Consider the following 17084-nt stretch of genomic DNA (forward strand, 5'->3'; position numbering starts at 1 on the left):
CTGCTCACGGCCCTGCAGATGAGCTGCTGGGGGAGGAAGGCTCTCCGAGGCGGGCACTGCCTGGCCCTGCGGGTACCCGGCGGGACGGCAGAAGCACACGTACGGCATCTGGTATGGGTCTGGGGTGAAGTGAGCCCAAACGAGCATTGGTTCCCTTCTGTTTGGGGTCATGGGAAGCACTACAACACGAGGAGAGCGAGGCTAGGGACGAGGTCTCCGTGGAGGCTCACCGGGCGGCACCGCGGGGTGGGCCCCGACCCGGCCGGGGCTGGCACGGAGCCCCGCTGAGCAGCAGCACCGTGCGCCCTGCTTCGTCCTCCGCAGCTGCACCAGTGCCAGCAGCACTGCCCTGTGCCCACCCCGTGTCTGTGGGTTGGGCAGGGGATTTGGGCAGGCGGCCCCAGGGGCACGGCGCTGTGTGGCTCGGCCATGGGGTCGGCCTGGGCCCGGGAGGAGCAGGGCTCGTTCACAGCTCCAAGCAGGATCTCCTGGTGTTCCTGCTTGAGAACAGATCCTCAAGTTCCCAGTCTGCTGCTTGGCTTATTCCAGATGACATAATATTCCAGCTATCTCATGACTTATTTATTTTTTTTGGTTCAGACTGTTATAAGGGTGTCTGTGTGTTTTTCGCAAAGCAGCTTTGACTTGGGAGTCCCGGATTCTGCCTGCAGTTAGGAGCTCCATAAGCTGCAGTGATTCAAGGGTCTGGCAAACATCTTCAAACCCGGTTCATGAAAAATACAAGCAGTATATTCAGTAGGCTCCACAGATAAATGTGGGGGAGGCCCAGTTGCTGATGGCAATACGATTTAGAACTTGCATATATCTAATTCACACGCACACATGTATATTTATGTGTATGTATTTCATAATTCTTTCCTATGTTGTGTTTAAATAATCCTGGATTTATTTTAGAAGCGTTTGTGCGCTTCCATGAGGTATTTTCAGATACGTGTAAAAGAAAGATGCCTGTAGGCCACAAGAGCAGTCATCTTGTTTGGGGAGGGCAGAGGGAAATTACAAACTTTCGTTTGAGGAGAGATATTTACAGCTGCTTGGTCGAGAGGAAAAGTCCAGCGCTGAAAGGCCGCCAGCTTTCCCAGCATCTCTGCTCCGTGGGCTTGTTGCTTTGGGCTCGCAGGAGGAAAAGGTCGAAGATGGATGGTTTATCTGTTTTTCTGCTGTGTGGGCTTTTCATTTGCCCAAGACTTTGGCATAACAACTTTTCAAAGCTTTAGCTCTTTCAGTTTTCAGTTGGCTCCTGGACTAGAAACTTTCCACAAATTGAACTTGAAAATTTGGCCAAATATTCTTCCAAAGAAAGTCTCCAGTTTTGTGGCTAGCCCCATGTGAGCCATCAGTCATACGTCAAAATATTTTCTGCATGGTCATCCATTACAGCAAAGATAATCTGTCAGGTCAAGCCTCCTTCTCGCTAATGCACGCAGAAGCCTACCTTCCTTTTCTCAGCAGGAATGAAGTATGTGGTTGCTTTGAATCCGCAGCTTTGGAGTTAACTGGAGCCTGCTCCTGGGGACGTTACTGCCTGTGCAGGGCGTGCGGGCCCTCGCAGATGGACAGACAGACAGACAGACAGACAGCCTCTTCACAGGCTCCTCTCCCCAGGGCTCTCTGCAGCTCTTTCCAACCTCCCTCCTGCTCTCTGCAGCTTTTTGCAGAGCTGCCTCCCAGGAGACTTTTCAGAAGTTTCTGCTTTTGAACTGCACTGCTCTGTTTATGTGATTTGCTCTGGGAACATCTAAGGGTGCTTCTCGCAAACTGAATTAAATTAGAATTGTACAACTCCCTCCAAGAGATCTAAAAAAGTGCCTTTGACTTCAGCATCACATATGCTTAAAAGACAGCTTTCTTGAAAGCCTGGGGAAGAAAATACAGACATTGCACTTTCATTGCTTTCTTAATTCATATAATTAGTGTGGAGATAGCTGCATAGCTGTATTTTCTTCAAAGAAACTGCCTCAGACAAATATTGGCTAATGGAAATTTCACTTTCAAATAAAGCGGTATTTGAAAATACATTAAGGCCATTGTGGGGAAATGGATGCAGGAATCAAAGATGCTACAACAAAGCCTTCCCCGGGGCAGCTAACAGAACAGTGTGTGTGCTGTTAGGAGCTGATGGGTAGATCTCAGACTCATCTTCTTGCTTTCTTTTTCGCCTTTTCCTCTCCTGCCTTTCTCCTTCCCTCTCCCCTCTGGTTCATGGTTCGGGGTCCCGGTGCACGGGCTGCTCTCCCGGCCTTGCAGCCCTTGCCCAGTCCAGCCGGGTCCATCCTGCACAGCTCGGCTCTGCCTCCAGTGCCTCTGCTCGTGCTGGGCTGGGGCTTCTTTTGGGCCGAGTCTCACAAGCACGATCCTAGCCAACAGTTTTATTGAGCCAGCTGAAAGCAAAATGGCAGTAAATTAGGTCTCTCTGCCACCTATAAACGTCACTAGAGACAAAATATTTAAAAAAAAAACCCACAGCTGAATGCATTCTTTGGTTCCTCTTTCTGCCGGCAGATTCAATTCAAAACCGAGGATGCAGCCTAGACTTTCCCTTGTAAAAGCCTTTTGACGAATGTGGGACTGCTTTCTGGAGGCAGCGCCGCTTCCCAGCCGTGCCACACAGGCACAAAACGGCCCCGTGCTCCCCGTGCTCCCCGTGCTCCCCATCGCCAGCGGCCGGGCTGCGTGAGCGGGGTGCGGATGGGGACCACCCCCGCGGGCGGCCGTGCCCCTCCTGAGGGATCCGATTTCTCAGCAAAAAGCTGACAATTTCCCCCCCAGGGCAAGGGGGGTGGAACAGGGCTGCTCAGTCACAAAGACATCCTGTCTCCCTCTGAAAGAAGATCCTGGTGCCTAATTAACTTCATAAATTAGCCGGAGCCGTAAGGCCGCCACTTCGACATGAAGCGGAGGTAACACGATCGGCGCGGCCCTTTCTGCCGCCGTAAGGGATCCTGCCCACCGATTAATTGGCCCTCGCCCGCTTTCCGTCCAGCTGCATTCTGGCCGTGCACAAGCCGATGTGCAGACACCGTTGACAGGGCTGTGCTAAGCTGGGAAATTATCGGTAGCATAAGAACCGCGGCCAATTACTCGCCGGCCCCCGCGCGCTGGCATCGCTCCCCCTGCTCGCCCGGCGCCGTGCTGTGAGGCCGCCGGCCTGGCTGGGAGCAGCCGTGGGCATCCTGAGGCAGAGGGGTCCCGGCTGGGTTCGGCGGGCAGCAGGGAAGGAAATCCCAGGGGAAGGAGTGCCCCGTTCATCTTTTGTTGTTGTCTGTAGAAAATCACGGATGGAAGCAGCAGGAGAGGAGAATCCCCTCTGCCTCCTGTGGGTGCATCCCTCAGGGGAATCTGGGGGAGCACGTGAAATGTCCCAAATGGAAGTGCAGAAACAGCCTACCAAAAAAACAGTGAATTGCATGTGTTTGTCTTCACTGTGTTTGATTAACGGGAAGGGAGAAGAAGCGGCATCTTCACCTTGACTGCCCACAGAGGTGCTGAGGCTGGTCAGTAGGCTGGGAGGTCATGGCGCACTGACCTGGGGGCTGTGATCCCCCAGGGACTTCAATTTCCTTCATTTTGCAAGAATCCCTTATGGTAGCTGGGGTGGCAGATGGGAGAATTTTCTTTCCTGGGGGACGTAAGATGGCAGTGGATGGAATGCCAGATTAAAATGAGAGCTTCTGGAGGCCTGTCGAGTTCTCCTTAAGTGTGAGTACAATTTGTTGGTGACTAATGCATCTAGACTTGCAGAATTACCTCATGAATTAGAAGCAGTGGCGTGGTGGAAAAGATGTGACTATGATGCTGGCTCCTGATTTACCAGCACTTCCCTCCTAAACTGCTCTTTGGCTTCCTACTGGCACAGCACAACTTTTCTATTAATACTTCAGAGCTCAAACACAGTTTGAACGCACTTGGTTCAACGTGAAATCTGCTGGCTTGGCTGTGAGGTCTGCTGAGAGCCTTCTGAGCAGGGAGGAAGCAGGGAGGGGTTATCTGTGGAGCAGAAAGCGCAGCCTCTGTGCGAATGCAGATGGGGGCTAGGTGCCACCAAGGCCCTGGAGCCGTGTTAGCATGGACCCGTGTGTTCCCCATGTCCCCTGCCTTCCCCGTTCCCATCGGAGCAGTGGCGGGTGGGTTGGTGACTTGCTGGTGGCACTGCCGATTTTTGGATGTGGAATTGGGCTCCCATTGAGGAGCTGCTCCTTACCAACCCAGCACGGTGCTCCCACCGCCTGGACCCCGCTGCTGTGGATAAAACCTTCCCACGGGCTGTGCCAGCGTCCGCCCACTCCAGCAGGTTCCTCCCGCGGTGCCTCCCTGCGCTTAGTCATGCTGAACATGCATCCATTGCTGATTCTTTGCTTATTCACTCAACCTTTCTCCAGCAGTAGCATCAGTCGCTAAGCTGCATGCCAGAAGGCTGCACCAAACCAGCAATGTCATTGCATCACTGTGAAACGCTGAGTGTAAGCTGTGTTTGGAAATGGCAACGTCTGTTAAGTGGGACAACAAAACCTCCAGCTCTCCTCCCCAAAGGCAGAACTCTTCCCAACTTCTCTTCTTATTCAAGTGGAAAAGCTGTTAGATGCTGTATGACGTTCCTACAGCAGCCATAGCATTCTCTCTATGGGAAATAAGGCAAACAGCAAAGTGACAGGACAAACCGATGTGCTGGGTGTCTTGAAGATTACAGAGAGACACTTCCAGATTACTGTAAAGAAGATCACGTAAGCTGTGCTCATCGAGACAGAGGAAATAATAAATTGAGATGGGGAAAAGTCCATGCTGAAGAAGCTGAACTGTTTTGGACCTATTTGGTCAAGTGATGTTGCCCACAATGTATTTTGGCTGCTTATTTCCCTAAGTCTCATTGATTTGCACCCGAGTTCTGTATACAACAAGCTAGCTCCTGAGAGAATATTACCGGAGAGAGCTTTGGCATCATTTTTCTTGCATTTAAAGCACCAAAGAGAGGAAGAATCCTACCAATCAGAAGCCTGTGGGCTCATGGTAACGTACAGGATCGTGCTTGGTGCCATCACTAACCTGCAGTACAGCCAGAGCCTGGGGAGCTGCTCGCTCAAGCCCATCTGGCTTTGCAATCCGCGCTTTGCTGGGATGTGCAGCGCTGCATGAACTTCATGAGCTTCTCTGCCCAAAGCTGCCTCCCATTTCTTTTAGGCAACAGAGCCGTGTCCACCAGGGAGCTGCAATCTTGGCCTTGTGTTAGCAAGTCGAAGAGCCCTGGCATTAAATGATGCTGTAATATTTTTTTCTGGTTAGCTTTGAGAAGAGCCTTACGTTGAGCAGCTTTGTTTTATAGGAATAGAAGATCGAGGGGTGGGTGGTTCTTGGTTTAGTTTCATGCAGTCAGGTACCGGTAACGTCAGGATGGGAATATTGTGTTTATTCTTGAGGTGATTTCATCAAAGGGCTTTAGCTCATCGGTAGACTGTGCCCATTCATAGATGTTAGATGTTCTGTGCCAGAAATAGCCCTGAGTTCCACAAAAATAAACAAGTTGTAAACATTTTTTAAGTGGAACTGGTGTCCTCTCAGCCAAAAGAACAAAGCAGCAAAAGCTGTCTGGAAACCCTGCTGAGAAGAATTCTTCAGCCCTGTAAATGCCTGCAGGACTTGAGAAGTGTAAAGAAAATGCCAGAGACAGTCTGGGCAGGCAGGCTGCTGAGAATGGGGGAGAAAAGAGAGGTAATGAGAAGGGGGTAGAAAAGAAGCTCTTTAGGTCCAGCGACTGGAAAGCAGAGCAGTATCTGGAAGCAAGGAGCGCTGCGTTTTTCGCATGCTCAGGCAACAAGCTGAGCTTCGGAACGGAAAGCCAAGATGTGCTGCAGCCACGGGAAGCGAGGAGGAGGCTTCGTTCCACTCATCCCTGCTTGGTTGTGGGTGCAGGGGGACTGCCCGAGGGGCACTGGGGACCTCCTCCGTCCTGCTGCCACCCCCTGGGCTCCTCACACAACCCTGCGCCTCGTGGGGCTGCAGAAGGGGCCAGAAGGAAAGGTGAAAGCCTCGGCACGTTGTGGGCTACTGACTGATGGAGTTCCCTCTGCTGCTTCTGCTTGGCTAAAGCTGCTTTGAAGACTCTAATTTTAGCCATTTCTTTGTTTCCTGCTTCTGGTATTTTTGGTTCTCAGCTGTGTTTTTTTTTTCTGTTTTGTTTCCCACTATGCACTCAACAGGGAGAGCCCCTCGCAAAGTCCTCAAGAATAATAAGAAGGGAAAAAACAGGTCCAGATGACATTTGCTTTCGGCAGACAACAGGCAGCAGCCAACATTTCCAAAAAGTCCATCACCACCTCTGCTATTTCCATGAGAAACAGAAAGGAAATTGGACCCTACACGAAAATGGTTCTCCAGATACAGAGGCCTCTTTAGTCTGATCACTCGAGTGCGCTTACTTCCATCCAACAAAACAGGACTTAGGCCTTGCAATCACGTAACTCAGCAAGGTGATACTTGAGCAGTATCTTTGAAAATAAATGCCAGTGTTTGACTGGAAGGAGATAAGCCCTTGGTGCTCATCACAGACACGAGGTCTGTAGGCGCTCGGGAGGGCCAGCTCAGGCAGGATCCTGAGAAGTCCATTTGTTCTTCCTGGGGCAATGCACTGGAAAGACTTACAGAGGGAGATGACGAGGTGAGCAGAGGTGGCTCAGTCATCATGGGACCATCTCGTCTGTGAGTAACCCGACTGAAACAGGATCATCTTCATACTTAAGGACCTGCATGATGTCATTATTTAATGTATCTCTCAGTTGTTTTGGTGGGCATGGAGAGTGTTTTCTTTGCCACCCAGAACCCAAAGCTACCAAAATCCTGCTGCAAATTATTGATAGCTTCTTAGATAAAGGCTGGCCTGAGAGCCAGGTTCTTACTGCAACGCTGCAGAAGTAATTCTCTTCTCATTTGACTGAGAATCATTTGATTGCATTATGCACCGTAATCAGAGTAGACTGAGCAGTTGGTGAGGCTGTGATAGAGCTGACTTCTGCAAGTAGCAAGAGCCGCATTCTTTTAAAATGATTTCATCTCAAAACGCATCTTGGGAATTTGTGGTCCCATTGGCCCTGCAGTTGGATGGGTGCCCTTCCAACCATGCAGCGAGGAGGAGCAGGGGCCGCTGGTGGAGGCTGCCCGGCGTCTGCACCCAGCGAGAGGTCCTCTTGCACCCGGAGCCCACTGCCCACGGAGCAGGGCCACCTGCTGGTGTTGGTGGCCGGCAGGGGGATAAGCCTGGCTGTGTTTCGGTCACTGCTCCAGGGCTCCTCCCAACCATGGACAAAGCTCCTCTGTGGAAAAGGCTACGCTGTGCGTTTGCTTGCTCTGTCTTGCCCTGCCTGGGGCCTTTGTGGTCCCTTGGGGACGTCTGCCTGACGGGTTTGTCTCCGGCAAGAAGAGGAGCTGGCGGCTGGAGGCATCCAAGCTGTCTTAGGACTCATCCTGCCCTGAAGATGGAACCTCGCTGAAGCAGGGGCTGGGGGCTGAGAGGTCCGTGTCTCTTGTGAAGGGTAAGTCCATGTATGGAGCAGGTCACGGGCACCTCTGAAGAGCTCTTTGGGATCACCAGGATGGAGGAGGCTGCGTGAATGGTGAGTAGCCATGGAGCGATGAAGGGCACAGCCAGCAGGCCCTCTGCTTCCAGGTGCTAACCCCACACGTCCTCGTTCCATTTGCACTGCAGACGTGCACCGTCTGAGAGGCTTGCACGGTAGCTTGGCTGCATAGAGCCAGCAGTCGTTGCATACAGGTATTAACAACCAACGGACTTTGGCTTCCAAAATACCGGCTCCTCATGCAATACAGTGACGGAGATGTTCTGGTTCCTGATGCCCAGAGGAACTGGGCCCTCCATGTCTTCAAATGGATCTAACATGCTCTCTCCATTAGAGGGCAGAAGCATGCTTGTGCACAGATAAAATAAAACCAAATTACCTGCCCTGTGTGCTACATAACTTCTTGTGTTAAGGGCAGGTAGGACATCGTCACAGATCGCCAGACAACTATGCCTGCTGGAAAGAAAAAGCAGCAGGAAGAACTGGCACATCAAGGGTTGATTTCTGCGATTTGGGATAACTCTGTGGTCTTTGTAGCACCTCCTTCTGTTAAAAGTTGGAAATAGGCTTCCTAAATGGTAAACACAAATGTCTAGCAGCTTTGTTAAAGCTTAACTTATGCAGGTAATGACTTATTTTTCTAGGACTGACGATTTTGATAGAAAAATACAAAAAGATTGTATTATATATTATATAATACCGATAATTATGATGTGGACGTTGATTAGATCTGAGGAGCGGGGTGAACACTAAATATGAGGTGAATTATTTGAGGACTCCTGCTAGTATTCTGCCCATTGTATGACAACCCTCGGTGCAAGCTGTGATGCACTGCTGTATGTCTGTACACCTGTAACCCTCCGACGCAATAAAGGAGTTGCCTGTAGCTCCACGGGGACGTGGTTGCTTTCTGTTCGATTCGGTGCCACGGCTTCTGCAGGCAGCAGAGAAGCCAAGAGTTTGCCCTTAACCAGATACGGACTGCAGGGGAGTTCAGGCCAAAAATGTAACCTTCTGTAGTGTCCTCTCGGAGCCAGCTGTGGTGGGGTATTTATGACTCGGCCACCTTCTCCCTAGGAGTTGGGCCAAACCGACAGAGTTGTCCCTTCAGCTCCGGGTAGGCCCGGGAGCCCGCCAGGCCCCAGAGCGGCGACCTTCTGCTGCTGGGATCTCAAAGTTACTGAAGGATTATGGCTAACCCATCACCCGTTATATGGAGACTTCATCTTTTTGTTAAAGTTTTGGAGGTGTCTGGGTGGAGGAGCCACACGGGTGGCCTCAGCCTGGCTCATCTGTCCCAGGGATGGGAACGAGGACAGGGACGGCCTGGGCTGGGGGCTGCCCGCAGGGCCGCAGGCCTGCTGACCCGGGGTGCCACCCCGCTCTGAGCCCGAAGGCATCAATCATGATTGCTTTTACAAAACTTCTTGTTTTTCCAGGGCATTTGCAGTGCTGAGAATTTTTTTCTGGTGTTTTATCGGGGACAGAGTTTACGATCTGAATTAGATGGAGAATACAGATGAGTTGAAAAACGTACAAACGGTAGAAGATGAATCAGACTCAAACTGGTGTTTTAGTACAATAATTGCTTTTCAGTGAACCTGAAAATGACCTAAATAAAACAGTTTTGCAGGAAACAGACTTTTCTCACTTGACTTCTGCATGCAATTGCTAGTCCAGTAACTTGATTTGACTTCAGCTGACGGCAGGAGCTTAAAGGGGAAGCGGAGAACCTAGAGCTAACCATCAAGAGCAGTTTGGATGAGGGGAAGAGAGCTCCTTGATGTAAAACACGAAAACAAAGCAATTAAACCTTTACAGTGCTGCCATTTTATAAGCACCACAGGAGCACTGAAGCACCGGTCACCTCGACGTGAGCCAATGATGTGGCCGCAGAAGCAGCCGGTTCACAGCGGGGTCCCAGTGCTCCCCATGATGGGTGCACCCCAGTGTGCTCAGGGGGTGTGCACAGACACAGCCCCTGCAGCCAGTGCCCTGCGGCTGATTTCTCTCATTTCCCTCGTTCTGCCAGGAGAAGGCAGGTTGTCCTTGTTGTCCTTGCCTTGGCTTTGCTCGTTGCTGAGGGGGTGCAGCTGGGACCCTCTGAGACATGCAAACAGGCAGCGGTGCTTGGCACTGCAGGTGGTGGTCCAGAGAAGAACCTTCTAGAGCCAGACACAGCAGCAACCAAAATAAAAATGGAGCGTGGAGGCTGCTCGCAGGCCTCATTCAGGTATGGAAATGCAGTCAGCCCTTTCTGGCAGCAGTGGGGAATCAAACCAAAGCAGGTAAGGTGCTGGGAAGGCAGCAGTGGCGAGCAACCCGACAGCCCTCCGCACGCGAGGTGCCGGGCTCGCCTGGATGTGGCGATGGAGCAGGGGTTAACTGGAAGATCCAGCTCTTGTTGTCCAGAGAAATGCAGATCTGGCCTTGAAACGTTTCCCAAGGTCTTGGCACTTCATTTCGTAGCTGTGTCTCATGCTCTGAATATTCCCAAGGCACTCGCTATCGTCGGATGTCGTCTGACTGTCTCTCGGTTGCTGTTTGTTTCTGTGGTTGCACGTTGATAAGGTATCTGGTTATGTCTTGCAGCCCTCAGAATCCAAGCCCAACGTCACCCCTCTCACCGTCCTGGCCCATGTTCTCCGCGCCATCAAGTCCTATGCCCACCTCCTCTACGTCCAGCGACTCATCCCCCATCAGGTCTGTTGCGGAATTTGCTTGGCTTTCTGTTGCTTTTGCTATTTTCTGTGTAATTTACTTGGTTTCCCTCACTTCACCTCCCTTCCCCCTTTGCATCCTGCTCAAACTCCCCTAGTGCAGCTATCTGCATTCAGCAAGAGAGGAGCTTTCAAACGTCTCCTGCCCCAGGAGAGGCTCCTGGCACCCCTGTGGCACCCGCTTGCCCCCGGTGGGTGCCGCCAGCACACGCAGCCCTGGGCCGTGCGATGCTCAGGCTGGCGGCAGTCAGCACTGGCAGGTCATGCTGACGGTGAATGGAGTCGCTTGTGGTTTCTGTGGGTTTTGCCCAGCCATGTCAGCTCCCTGCAGCTTGCTTCGTTCGTCTCTACAACAGGTAAGCGAGGTACTGTCATCCCAGCTGCTGCCGGGAGGTGCAGATGTCTGTAAAATGCCGTGATACCACATTTTCTGGCCATTCTCCTTTTCTTAGCTGGAATGTAAGGGGGGTAAAGGACATGGTGCAACACAGACGTTTGCCTGCATTTAGCCCATGTCTCAGGCGCTGGGGCATTGCTGGAACAGATTGATCCTGCAGGCCATGGGTGGACCGGGGTGGGTTCCCTGGAGCAGGTTGGCACCGCACAGGGCAGCAGCGGTGAGGACTCACCAGCGAGAGCCCTGCACCTGCAGCGTGCAGCTCGCTGCCACATGCGCTGCCCCAGAGCTTCTGGCACTGGAGCTGCACCATGAGCAGCTCCCTGGTGCCTGTGCTGTGGGTATCGGGGATGCTCACACGGGGGAAGCCGGGGTGGTGCCCTCGGACAGGGTGTCCTTCCCCTGAGCCCATCCCTGGCCCAGCAGAACGAGGGGCTGCCTCGTCCCCGCAGCAGCACTCCTGGCACGGCACAGCAAAGCCTCTCGTGGGGAGACGTGTCAGACCTGTTTGTGCATTGCAGGCACAGACCGAGCTCTTCCCCCACACCTACAGCCATACACGTTGCCTGTACAATGTCTGCCTGTTTGGCAGGGTTATTTATGTGTTTTGGTACACGTCTGCAGAGGCTGACAGCGGTGTAATACCATCCCAACAGCCTTCTTCCTCTGGGGGAGAGAGGCTCATCATCCCCGAAACCGCACAGAGGCACATGGGTGATACTCCTCTGAGTGCTTTGCTGGCTGCGTGCCATGCTTGGAGGCAAAAACTCAACACGAGCCATCACCAGGATCCCAGCTCCTCGGTCCCTGCAAGCCCGGCAGGGCTGCGCAGGGCGTGGGCGCAGCACCAGTGTCAGCCCCGAGCGCAGTGGGTGAAGGGGGCTGGGGCACGGCGTGCTGCATGGGGCTTTGGGAGGAGAAACACTAACTGGAACAGTGTGAGGTAGGAAGCCAGAAAATGGCTTTTTGCCTGACGGTCTCCACAAACGCTATGCAGGAGAAGAGGAGAGGAGAGGAGAGCCTCCCAGGCAGCCCAGGCCCCTCGTTTAGGCAGCAGTGCCCATACCAGGCTGCAAAGCGTTTTGCTGCTGCTCGCATCAGGCAGCTGGAATTCAGATAGGAAAAGCCTCGACTAAGGGGCTGTGCTCACAGCAAAACCAAAACCATTCGCAGCTCCCCTGGTTTGTGGTTTCTGTGTGAGCAAGAACCACTTTCGCCACGAGGTGAGAGTGTGCCGGTTATACGGGGCCCACCCTGAGAAAGCTGAGCGCTGTGTAGTCCTCAGAAAGAGAAAAGACCACGAAACCACCGGCTGGGAATGGTGGCGCCTTGCTGGTTATGCCAGTGCTGGGGGCACTTCCCTCACTTCGCTGGGGCAGGCTGTAGCCAAACAGCCCAACGCGGCTCTGGCTGCGGACAGACAGACGGCGCGGTCTGGACCTGCTGCTGGTGTCTCAGCTGCCACCCCCCCTGCTGGGACACTGGCCGGGGATGAACAGGGGGGGACCGGGGCACGGGGACAGCTCTGCCGTGTGGGTGCACTCCTGGGCTCCTTCCTCCCCTGCACTCGCCAGCAATCGGCCTCCACTTCTGTCCCCGTCGGCTCTGAGGCGCTCCCCTGCTCAGCGTGGGCACGCAGACTCCTTCCCAGTGGAGCCTAATGGTTGTTAAATCTTTTTTGTCTTCAGCTACAGTCTCTAAAGAAGCACAGCAAATTCTTCACGGACTTAGTTATTTTTCCGTTTTGAAATACCCTTCCCCAGGTGCTAATTCTTCCTCCTGAAATTGGACAAGGAGCTCTCCGGCAGTGCTGGGCTTCGGCAGCTCCCTGTTCTGGTCTGCAGCGGGTCGCTGATGGCCCCTGCTACCCGCCTCCACTCAGTGCCTGCCCGGCAGCCCTCACCTCCCCGCAGGGACCCACGAAGCATTGCCAGCCCTCCACGTACTCCTGCCCCGGGCCTGGAGCTCTCAGAGGAGAGCTTCACCTCCACGGGGTCCTTCTCGCTCCTCCCCGTGGCAACCTTGGAACCCTCGAGGGCAGGGGCCCGGGGACCCCACAAGGAGCAGGAAGGGGCTGCTTTTGTGTATTGACCAGCGTACGGTTTTAATGTCAGTAAATGCTTTCTTTCTGCAGCTCGCCATTGAGGAAGGCGCGAGCTTTGTACGCCTGCAAGGCAGAACACGACTCGGAGCTCTCCTTCACGGCAGGCACCGTGTTTGACAACGGTGAGTGCCCGCTGCGCCCCCGGGGAGCGGGGCCAGGCGGCTCTGGGGCTGGGGTCTCGGGGGGCCGGCTGCCAGAGCTGAGCCCCGAGCAAGGGCAGGGCACAGTGGGAGGGCAGCGGGTGAACTGGGGCATTGGTGACATGCTGTGAGGTTCGTGTCCCTCTAATGAATGTGGCATTGCCCCTCGCTGGCAGCCTTTGGGCTGGAGAAGCGCTGCGGGAAGCCATCGGGCTCGTGTCCACCAGCACTGAGGCTGCGGCTGCCAGCCTGGGCAGCAGGTAGCAGGAGGCTGTCCCGTGCTTCCGAATGGACTCGTTCTCTGACAGCATCTCTCATTTCATGGAGATGTGAGAAACTGCAGAGCCAGTGTTAACAGTAATGTGAAGAAAGCTGCAGAGAACGCCAGTTGGCTATTGGTTATTTTAGCACCGAGTTTTGCAAATTATTGGTTTTCCTCCTGCGACCCAGGGAATAATTTGTACTCAAAGTTCATGGGTTTCCTTTCAATCCTGTGCCTAATGACTATCCCATTTCCACCACTAGAAGTCCCATGAAAGAAGAAAGCAGAAATGCTTGAAACAGGCGTTAAATCCAGGGTGTATCTTGCCTTCCTTTTTGTATCCGTGCTGAAAAGAGCCGGCCATCCAGTCCTTTTTTAGGCTCAGTGTGGAAACGACTTTTTCAAGACCGTGATTTAATTCATCCTAGGGGAGATGTGTAGAAGGGGGGTGAATGGGCGGGAGCCTCCTCCTGTCCCCTGTGGGGCACAGGACCCCGGTGAGCCGAGATGCCCGCTCTGCCACCTGGGTGGAGGTGGCTCCGTGGCACGGAGGGCACGCCGAGGTGTCCCAGGCTGTGCTCACAAGCACGAAGTGCCTGCTGTGACCTGAAGTGCCACATACCAGCACGAGGTGGCTGACTGACAGCAGCGTTTACCAGGGAACCGTTCCCTGATAGTTTTCAGGGTAGGAGAGATCAGTTTCCAAGTACCAGCACCGGAAATATTCTATGCAGTTGCCGTGATGTTTCGTACGGGAGATGGAAAAGTAGTGAGCGTTTTTTTCCTCTGGATACTGAGAATTGGAATAGGTGGCCTCTGATTAGTCAGGTTTTTGGAGACGACGTTAATGAGCATAGACTTTCTGTTTCCTGCATCAAGGGAAAGAGACTGTGCCCCATGGACAAGAAGTTCTGGTTTAGATATAATCCCAACGTAAAGAAAAGTCTTCTTGCTACTTTCCAAGTAGTTCTTGGCTTTTATATGCTAAGCATTGTCATTTGGGAAACTGCTACCCCATGCACTGCTTTTGCCCTGGGATATATCTGAGAACATGGCAGAAAAGGGAAGAGAATTAATACATGCGAATTCAAGAAAATACTTTTCCTAAGCAGCACCATAGATATCTCATAAATAAACATGGTCTCCCCTTTGGGAGCCCGTGGGAATTAGAGCAGCTAGTAGGGGAACAAGTTTGAATTAAATACATTGTGTTTGCTAGATAAAAATCAATGGATTATTCAGGGGAAAAAATATACAGCATGTTCTAATCACTTAGCAGCGTAGCCGGGGCTCACGTTAGCTGGGGGAAGTGAGTTCGAAACAGCTCGGCCAGAATATTACTGTGCTGGAGGGGGGTTACAAAACCCAGTGGCAGCAAATGGGTCTCAGAAATACTTAGAGAGCTGGATTTTGGCTTCAGGGTTCCCTGAGGCTGTACGTGGCAGGGCAGCATCTAAGTCTGACGGGGCAGGTGAGGTGCCGCGAGGCGCACCGTGCCCACGCCGTGCCTACCGCCGAGCGTTGAGGTGTTGGAGTCTCCCAGCACCGTTCTGCTGTAGCTCTGTGAGACGCAGGCTTCCAGCAGCCCTCGGGCACCTATCGCTGCCTGCCCCCGTGGCAGTGCTGCTGGGAGAGGTGTCCCTGGGCACAACTGGGGGCGGTGAGGGCACCACGGGGTCAGCAGGGGCTGCTCCCAGCCTGCAGGCGCCCCTGCCGTGGAGAGCTCCCTGTTCGGAAGCAGTGAGCCCCCGCTGCCGACAGGTACCGAAGGCTTTGTGCTGGCCTGTAGGGAAGCTGCATTGCATTCGTTTCCTAATTTTGTAATAGAGAATAAAATTCTGCTCCCTACCTGTTTGCGTGCCCCGCTTTATCTGACAGTGTCCAGGCAGGAATAAATGGGGACATGAGCGATTCCTTAAGGGACAGCAGTCGCTGGAACTCACATGACTTTCCGCTAAAGCACTTTGCCAAGCCATTTGCTGCGACCAGAGGGCTTGCTCAGATGCACACAGACCATTTACAATTTCTTTTCTCTTGGTGGACGTTGGCAGGGGCACTGTGAAGCCAAAGGAATTTTAGAGAAGGTTTTCCAGGGGCTTTCCTGGTGGCAGGCAGGAGGTGGTGCGTTTAGGTGGTACTAATCCTCTGCAGGCATCTCCAGTGGTCATGGACTTTGCCGTACTGGTGCAGACTGGTCACTGCATTGATTCATGGATAAGAATCCCAACCCCTCTCCCATCCCGCTGCTGTCCCCAGCCCTTCCTGGGTCACACTAGGTTGGGGCAGGGCCGGGGGGGCCCAGAGGCTGCGGGCAGGAGGGACAAGGGGCAGGCGGCCGGGACAGATCCTGCACAGCCCACGGTGGAGCCAGGCTGTGTGGTAACGCGCTTTGTTCTCTTTCTCTCCCCAAGTTCACCCATCCCAGGAGCCCGGCTGGTTGGAAGGGACCCTCAACGGGAAGACGGGATTAATCCCCGAAAACTACGTGGAGTTCCTATAACTCGGGGCGCAGGACGCGGCCCCGCTGCGCGTTACATGGTATCCATGGCAAGCGCTGGCTCGCGTGCTGCAGACCGTTTTGCTCCTTGCCTCCGAGGGCGTCCCCACGGCCACGGCCACCGGCGGCTGCGTGGATGCCACCACGCGGGTCCCTCCGTGCTCCGCGGCGCCCGGGCCTGCAGGAGGCTCGGGGAGGTCGCTCGGCTCTCCCAGCATCGTGAAGAGGCAGGCGGTGCCTGAAGGCCACGTCCCCTGTCCGGAGCTGTTGCAGCAGCGAGGAAAGCAGCAAAGCAGCAGCCCGCAGGCTCGGGGGGGCTATGCCTACAGAGTGTGAACCCCCGCCTGGCCGCTCACCGCTGCCGTGAGGCTGCCCACGGAGGAGCAGCAGCTGGAGCTGCCGGCACGGATCCTGCCCGGTGGAAGGAAGAGCCTTCAGCACTGAGGAGCCCTTTGCTCCCCAGCCATTCCCCGCGCTCCGTCAGCCAGCACGATGTGGTGGGGGAAGGTGCTCGGGGCTGGCAGCAGACCGCAGGCTGCTCTGCGGCGGCGTCCTGTGTGACACCCAGCTTCCCTCCCCGCCTGGGCGCAGCCTCACCGGGTGCCAGGGCTGGGGGCGGCCGGGTCCCCACCAGGGGACATTTGGGACCAAACCCCTCCAACTTTTTCAAGTTTTTTCTTTTTCTTTTCTTTTCTTTTCTTTTTTTCTTTTTTTTTTTTTTTTAGATTTAGATTTATGCAGGGTAAACATCTGTGATCTGTGCAACCGGCATTTCCTTCCTGGAGGGCAAGATGCAGCTCCAGATAAATACTACTTCTTTTGTCTGACTGGCTGTTTTGTATCTCCGCTTCCCAATGCACATTGCAGGGGGAGACATCCAAGCTTTGCGAATGCCCGGGCCGCTCTCGTGCCATTTTGGAGCTGCATTTGCTACTCGCCACCGTTGCTTTTTAGGTGGTCTCTGTGCTTGCAGCCTGGCGTGTCGTCTGTCTGTGCCAAGTCTGTGCAGTGCTGGCTGTGCGAGGTAAATTATTGCCGTACCCCCGGAACATCCATCGCTGGTGTAGCCAACCTGCAGCAAACAAAGGAGGAGCCCCTCGGCTCCATCCCCACTGCGCCTGCCTCCAAAAGGACGCTCGTGCCTCCGTGGACAAACCTCTCGCTGTTTCGGGTCGTTTTTAAGAGGGAGTTAGGGGGGGAGAAAGAGCCCTGTGTGCCTGCAGAGCTGGACCTGCCAGGTACCCTGTCAGGAGCTGAAATGATTATATTTTGTAATAGAAAATCCTGAAAGAAAATGCAGCCTGTGGGCAGAGAGACTGTTGTGTAGAAGTGACGCGATCGCACACTGGTGAAAATGGGTGTCTTGTCTTTTTGTAAT

At 53.8% G+C, this 17084-nt stretch overlaps 1 protein-coding gene across 4 annotated transcripts in view; it reads left to right on the forward strand.

The window, feature by feature from the left end:
* Positions 1-16087, forward strand: part of ARHGAP26 (Rho GTPase activating protein 26) — a 119772-nt gene extending 103685 nt beyond the window's left edge. For 2 of the 4 annotated variants that reach the window (XM_082771543.1, XM_082771544.1), the window contains exons 21-23: positions 10179-10289; positions 12838-12929; positions 15621-16087. In XM_082771543.1, coding sequence (XP_082627669.1) covers positions 10179-10289; positions 12838-12929; positions 15621-15709 — 292 coding nt within the window. In that variant the 3' untranslated portion in view covers positions 15710-16087. Of the gene's footprint in view, positions 1-6212; positions 8479-10178; positions 10290-12837; positions 12930-15620 lie in introns of those variants that run through there. The other 2 variants (XM_082771545.1, XM_082771546.1) reach the window with 2 other exon arrangements.
* The last annotated feature ends 997 nt before the right edge of the window (positions 16088-17084 follow it).

Source organism: Aythya marila (assembly GCF_965140915.1).
Source record: "Aythya marila genome assembly, chromosome: 14".
In the NCBI taxonomy this organism is placed as follows: Eukaryota; Metazoa; Chordata; class Aves; order Anseriformes; family Anatidae; genus Aythya; species Aythya marila.